Source organism: Lathyrus oleraceus, chromosome 4 (assembly GCF_024323335.1).
Source record: "Lathyrus oleraceus cultivar Zhongwan6 chromosome 4, CAAS_Psat_ZW6_1.0, whole genome shotgun sequence".
In the NCBI taxonomy this organism is placed as follows: domain Eukaryota; kingdom Viridiplantae; phylum Streptophyta; class Magnoliopsida; order Fabales; family Fabaceae; genus Lathyrus; species Lathyrus oleraceus.
The window spans coordinates 144,809,172-144,816,847 of NC_066582.1; the positions used below are offsets into that span (position 1 = coordinate 144,809,172).

Here is a 7,676-nt window from a genome sequence, read left to right on the forward strand (position 1 = left end):
TTGAATCAAATTATATGCATTAATGAGGAAATCATGAATTAGAAGATACATGCAATTTAAAAAACATTGGACCTTTTAATTTGTTTTTCAAGAATAATTTAATTTTTCTGATTATTATCTCAAAAATTTATTTGAATGGTTGTATATGGTTAATGAGGGGCATGTAAAAACAAGCAATCCCATATTTTATAATAAACTCTTACACATACCACAATGGTTGTTTAATATAACCATTGTGATAGGTAGTGTGCTACCTAGCTTATAACCACAGCCATACGCCCGTTGTGGAAACCAACATACATACAATCACACGCTACCGAATAATGGAAGTGCAACTATCATTATATGTATTTCACAATCGTCATTATATGTATTTCTCGTAGTAGTGCACATATTCACCCAAAACTTTAAGGTGATAGGTGTGTGGTTTCTCTCACTTATAAATGCTTAAGTCTCCACTTATCTAATCAATATGGTACTTCCTCACACTTCATTTCTCAATGTTTTTTTAACTCACACTTATTTTTCTTAACACTCCCCCTCAAGTGTGAGTCTATCCACAATGCTCCCCCTCAAGCGGAAGCTCTTTCATCCATATACACTTGCATCTCCGTTTACATTCTTTTAAACAGAACATGTCTCATACCCGCCACCATGCGAGGAGGTACTTTGATACAAGTGAGTCATTCATTCACTCGAGCCAGGCTCTGATACCACTATTAGGTCATCGATTCGGGGGAGTCAACACGATGGAGCATTTTTAGTTAGGGACTTTCTTTTTTAACAACGCGCCTTGTGAGAGACACACCACATATTCACCCAAAACCTTAAGGTGATAAGTGTGTGGATTCTCTTACTTATAAATGCGTAAGCCTCCACTTTTCTAATCAACGTGGGACTTCCCCATACTTTGTTTCTCAACACTTTTTAACTAACACTTGTTTTCTTTTACAAAAATAATATTAATAATATTGGGTAAATAACTCAAATAAAGTACATATGAACAAACAAATTGGCATAACATATACCAAAAAATACAACATAAAAACCAAGAAAATATAAACAGGTGAAAAAAGGCTATTTGGATAAAAACAAACAATCCACAACAAGGCTAGATCCAGAAAAATTTGTCCTCTAAGAGCTTCACCTCAAAGAAGAATCAAGCAAGATACAAAGCCAATTGAACTACTAACACTGGATCATGGACCACTAAAGGAAGAGAAAAGAACCATAAACACTCTAACTAGGACAAAATCTCAATCTGTATTTTGGTTTATCCAAAGGAAATAGTTTTAAAGCCATTATGTGTAGGTGTAAGTGTTTTCCACTAATCTACCCAAAACAATTTCCAAGCCAAAAAAAAGTTTTTTCCTCAACTTATTGCACATTTGTTGAAGAAATAGAAAACACAATATCATTACGAGCCCTCTAAATGGTCCAGGACACAATATGCCAAATCATAGAAAATCCTCCCCTAAAGTTCGCTCTACCGCCTAAAGAAAAGAAACTCTCAAAGAAAAGACTAGGTTTCTTAGGAAGGACTACATACCACTCCAACCATCTGAAAATTCTATACCAAACACTATTAACTAAGTCGCAAGTATCAAACAAGTGAGAATTCTATTCAATCAAATCAATAGAGAGAAGACAAGCGGTATGACTATGGTCTACAAGTACCTTTCTCTTAAAATATTATCTCTAGAAGGAAATCTATCAAGGAAAAGTTTTCAAGTGAAAACAATCACCTTATAAGTTGTCCAACTACGTCAAATGAAGGGAAAATGTATTACTAATTGAGGGGAGATGTCAAGATAATTAGAAGAAGCCAAAAGAGTATGATAAATTGAGGACACCGAGAAAGTACCATCCCTAGAAAACTTCTCTATCCGAGGAAATAATATGTCATCAAATGGACAAGAAGAAATCACCAACAACAGGTTCCTTATGAACAAAGAAAGACCTCCTCTAGTTGAAGTCCCAAATGAAGGTATCATCTACCTACCTAGCTCTCTCAAACTTCCCTTAGGATAATCAGTGATCATAAACAGTCCATGGAAAATATTCTTAAGGGAGATACTCTCAACTCAAGGGTCAGCCCAAAAAGACACTTAAAACCCTAATCCAACCTTCTCATTGATACCGTCCACAAACCAGTTAGAAGGGTCTTCCTTCTTAGAATCAAGAAAAGAAACTCCTTTCCACCAAAAGAAGGAGTTCCATAAGCTCGAGTCTCCGTCGACCTTTAAAGAAAAGACAACATAGGCACCATATATGGCAACAATTATATCTTTCTAAAGACAAAAAAAAACATATGAGATAAGTCTCCACTTTCACTTAGGCAAAAGAGATAAATTGACCAGAAGAAGATATCTAACCTTTAAGCCACCTTTAATTTTAGACTTACAAACATGGACCCATTTAACCCAAGAGATTTTAGAGTCTCCCTTAACACCACCCCATTTAAACCTTCTTTGAATCCGAACTATCTTCCTCAAAACCTTGACAGGAATCTTTTAGGAAAGACAGGAAGAAAATAGGGATAACATTAAGAATTGAATTGAGAAAAAGTCACCTGCCCCTCAAGCTAACATTCTTGTGCTTCCAGGAATTTATCCTCTTATATAGCATGTTAACAATAGGATTCTAAGTAGCCTCCCAAATAGTAATAGCCTCAACAGACAACTGGGTGTATTTAAAAGGAATTGTCTCAAGTTTACTATGAAGAAAGTCAACAGCGAAATAAAAAAATAGGATCCACGTTAACACTTTTCAAACTACTATTAGAAAAATATTCCTAAAGGTCGATGTCAACTCAAAATTCCTAAGAGTATCATTGATACTTAATCCAAAGGTGTTCAAAAGATGGATCCACTAAGATATGAGTAGCATCTGCATACTAAAGATGTGAGACCACCAAATAAGAGGCTCATACCTTAAATCTAAAGAGAAGATCCAACTCAATAGCCCTACTAAATAAACCACTTAAACCTTCAGCCATAAGCAGGAAGAGGAATGGAGTTAGGGGTTCCATTTGCTTCAAACCCCTTTGAATACCAATACATTAAGTTGGACAACCATTAACAAACACCGCGAGACTCCAAACAAAAATACAAGCTGTAATCTAAGACCTCCAATTAACATTAAACTCAAATATAATGAGCATATACTTCAAAACCTTTCAACTCAATAAATCATATGTTTCTCAAAACCCACTTTAATAATGTGGGAAGATTTTCTAGCTTCCTTTGACAAATCAATCACTTCATTTATGGTGCATCCACCAATATTATTCTTTTCATAATAATTATTATAAATATTTTTTTAATCTAATGTCTAGTTAATATTTTTTAATAGCTATTTTAGTTTTAAATGTTATTATATTATTATAGTTACTATTATTTTCTATTATGATATTTTTCTATACTTAGTTAGTTTTAGTAGTAATATATTTATAATTAATATATATGAATTACTTTATAAATATTTAAAAATTATTTAAATAAATCATAAATATTTGTGAACCATTTTTAATGAAAAAAATACAGCAAGCGTTTCTAAGCAATTTTGTCCCTAGCAAACAATGGTCGTGTGTTTTCCAAGAACAAGTTCCTGGCAAATCAAAAGCCTACATATGAGACTGCATGCTTGACTGTTTGGAAAATTTTGTCGGAAATTTAACCCCTAACAAAATAGTTATGATGACTATTTTTCAAAATCTTAAAACAAATTCTTGAAAAACTTGTAGTAGTTGACACGGTGTTTTAATGATTTACAGCATAACAAAAAAAAAAACTTCTCAACTCTAGAATAGAGTAGAAGGGATATAAATGGTAAAAACACCCCACAATTAAACTGAACTCACCGTATTCATAAGATATTAATAGAAGGAATCAAGAATCTTTGCTTATACGTAAATTTTGTATTAATACAAGAAATATCACTTAGATGGAATAGTACAAAATACAATATATTCATAATAATAGTGAGGCTGAAAAGGAAGACAAAGTTCATCACAACAATAATCAAGTATGAACGAAATGTTCATTGGCAAAAACAAATAAATAGTGTGAGAGAAAATGTACCAAAAAGAGTACAAAATTCACACACATATGAAAAATAACGAATATATAGTGACACAGCAGTAGCAGTGTCTCTTAATTAAGCGCAAACGAACTTCTTTGGAACTCCCTTTCCACAGTAATTAAGGATCAAACTCAAATTAATAGGAAGATTAAGGTTAATGCCTAAGACATTAGCCTTAAGAGCAGTGCAAAGACAGACAGCAGCTTCAAGATTAGCAAGACCGTCGATGAGAGAACAGCATGGTGTCTTTGGTGGTTTACCAAGTTGAACATTAATCAAACCTAATATATCAGCACAGACACCAAACTTAATTGTGTCTCTAGGACATGTTGGGTTCTTTGGATGTGAGTGGTGGTGATTGTCAGCTGTTGGGGGTGGTGGAGGACATGGAACATAGTTGGAGGTTACAGCAGTGAAAAAGAGGATGTTTAGGGCAAGGATTATAGCAACCTTGGAAGCCATTTGGAAGTTGGAAAATGACTTCTGGTTACTAATACTCTTAATCACTTTGGTTTCGTGTGTGAATGATGATGTTTGAGAAGAATAAGAGAGGGTTTTTATAGGGAATGGGTTGGTGAGTTTCTTGGCTTTTTTATGGTTTAAATCATAGCAACACGATTTACAACTATCAAATAATTAAATATGTGAGAGGTATACATAGTCCTTACGTTATTTAGGTTTAAATAATTCACTAGTATTTTATTTCACATGAATTCTTTGCGAGTTTATATATATATATATATATATATATATATATATATATATATATATATATATATATATATATATATATATATATATATATATATATATATATATATATCTTGACATTAAAAATTAATCTTAAATGATAGAGTAAGTTGATTAATTAAATGAAAAAAATTTATTAATAAAATTTATAATTTAGTTATTGAGTGTCTTGATATAAAAAATAAAATCTTATGTAGTTAATCAAATTTGGTTAATAATATGTAAAAGGTTGATTGATATACTATTTGATTAACGAGTTCAGACATCAAAAATAAAGCTTTTCGTGCTAAATCAACATTGGGTAATGATAGGTTAATGTATTTCATAATTTGATTAATAAGGGTTCAAACATAAAAAATAATCTTAAATAAAAAAATAAAATTAGTTAATAAAATATAAAAGGTATATCGTTGAATCAACTCATCATGCTGTAGAGATAGGAGTTCGAACCCGTGATATCTCACGTATACACATTTAAATGATAAAATTTCTACTAATAAACTGTTAAATAAAAAAATATAAAAGATAATTTATACATTTCATAATTTTAATGACCGAAAATAATTAATACTAGGTATTTTATTGGTTAAATAAATACATTAAAATAATTAATGAATTATGAATAAAATAAGTGATTGAAGTGATGAAATTGATTAATCATACAATATTATTATTTTTGTTATAAAATAATTTTCATATTTTAATTTTTAAAAAACATTATTATATTATTTATTTTTTTAATTTTGTTTAAAAAAGTTTAATGTCAATTTGTGTTTCAAAATAGCATTGCTATTAATTCAATGGTCAGCACAAGCTGGCAGATCAACATAGATGAATGAATAAATATGATCTAAATCTGAGACGACATTAGAATAATTTATGTGTATGAAATTTGGAACTATCTGTACTATAAGTTGCAATTTGGTTCGTTATATCAATTATATACAAATGAAATCATTTCTTTATGTATTTTCATTGCTTTTCTTTATTCAAATCATTTCATTTATTATTGAAAATGAAGTCACGGGCCTCAAGATTGTTCGTATTACTCTGTATTTGTCTCTTACAAGTTACAACTCGAATCTCGTTGTCAAATATTTATGAAACTAAATCTATGTATTCATTTACTAATTCCCCAGTTAAACAAATTTTAAAATTTATTTGAAAAAGAAAAGATTTCAAAAATATTTGATCAAATAATATATGTTACTAATCACATATTTATAATTCGTTAAACAAATTAACTGCTTTATTAATTAATAAAATATTTAATATTAATCAAATTTTGACATAAAATTATAAAATATAATAATCAATATTTACACCGTATTAATCAAGTTGTGATATTAAATTATAAAATATATAAAATATAGCAAATAAAATTGGTTAAAGACTGATTATTATGTTTTATATTTTAATATTAAAATTTAATTATTTATTGTTTAATAAATTAATAGACTTGATTTATAAATTATAAGTAAAATATATGGTTAATGGTATATATTTTTTTGGTTAATACAATTATAAAAAATTTAAAGAGAAACTTTAAATTTGTGTTACAAAAATAATTTTAAAAATAAAAATATTTTTTATAAATATTAATTTTTTATTTAAAAAAATAGTATTTTTTATCGTATAAATACGATAAATAGTATTTGGTGTAAGTATCGGGTGTAAAACGTATTGTAAGAATAGTTTTTTTTATTAAACAAAATCTTTCTTACGCACATATTCTAATCTTGTATACCTATTTTTTACACATATGGGAGAAGTTATTGTTTTTTTTAAGTTGTACTAAAAAATATATACAAAAAATTAATATTTTTTGAATCAACAATAATTTTCTTTTTATAAATATTATTTTTATTTTAACATCATTTACAAAAATATTTCAATCAATAATAATTTTTTTCTTTTTTTTATAAAAATAATTTTGTTTTTTAAAATATTTAGATCAACGATAATTTTTAATCTATATACAAATTATTATTGTTTTGGTATCGTTTATAAAAAAGTTGAATCAACAGTAAAAAAATTTCCATATATGAAAACTTGTCGTTTATGAAAATATTTATATCAACAATACATTTTTTTTCTATTTATAAAAATATTTCTATAAACAGTAGACTTTTTCCGTTTATACAAATATTTATATCAACAATACACTTTTCCCGTTTATAAAAATGTTTATATCAACCATACTCTTTTTTCAGTTTATAAAAATATTTATATCAACAATACATTTTTCCTGTTTAGAAAAAGAGATTAATTCTTATACACTCAATGTAAAAGAATGTAAAATATTTTTATACTGTTAGCACATTTCAATTAAATTCTTATAAAAATATTTATATCTAGAATACACTTTTTCCCTTTTATAAAAATATTTGGATCAATAATAAACTTTTTCCGTATATAAAAATTACATTGTTTATAAAAATATTTGTATCAATAATACACTTTTTCCGTATATAAAAATTACATTGTTTATAAAAATATTTGTATCAATAATACACTTTTTTTTCATATATAAAAATAAAGTTCATTATAAAAATACTTGATTTTTTTTGTGTATAAACATTTTTTCCATATATAAAAAATATTAGTTTCATATATTTTATTATATTATCAATAACAAATAATCGTTATTATGACAAATTAAGGTAAACTTTTTAAAAGGACTAAATTTCCTCCAGTTAAAATCATTCTTGCGGTAGGGAAATTGTCAAAGACGATAATGATTGTTGGATGGGTGGCTTTGCCAAGAATGTGGGTCTTTGTAGTAGCTATATGGTTGAATTATGGGGATTACTTGAAGGTTTCAAGTTAGTCTTAGATCTTGG

The 7,676-nt window shown here is 28.0% G+C and overlaps 1 protein-coding gene across 1 annotated transcript; it reads right to left on the minus strand.

Moving 5' to 3' along the window:
- Positions 1–3,904: 3,904 nt before the first annotated feature.
- On the minus strand, positions 3,905–4,700 carry LOC127074158 (14 kDa proline-rich protein DC2.15). The gene has a single exon (XM_051015452.1). The coding sequence runs from the start codon at positions 4,543–4,545 to the stop codon at positions 4,159–4,161; it is 387 nt and encodes a 128-aa protein (XP_050871409.1). The 5' UTR covers positions 4,546–4,700; the 3' UTR covers positions 3,905–4,158.
- Between the last annotated feature and the right edge of the window lie 2,976 nt (positions 4,701–7,676).

Excerpts from the sequence above, each read along its gene's own strand:
- LOC127074158 (XM_051015452.1), bottom strand. The coding sequence starts at position 4,545 with ATGGCTTCCAAGGTTGCTATAATCCTTGCCCTAAACATCCTCTTTTTC.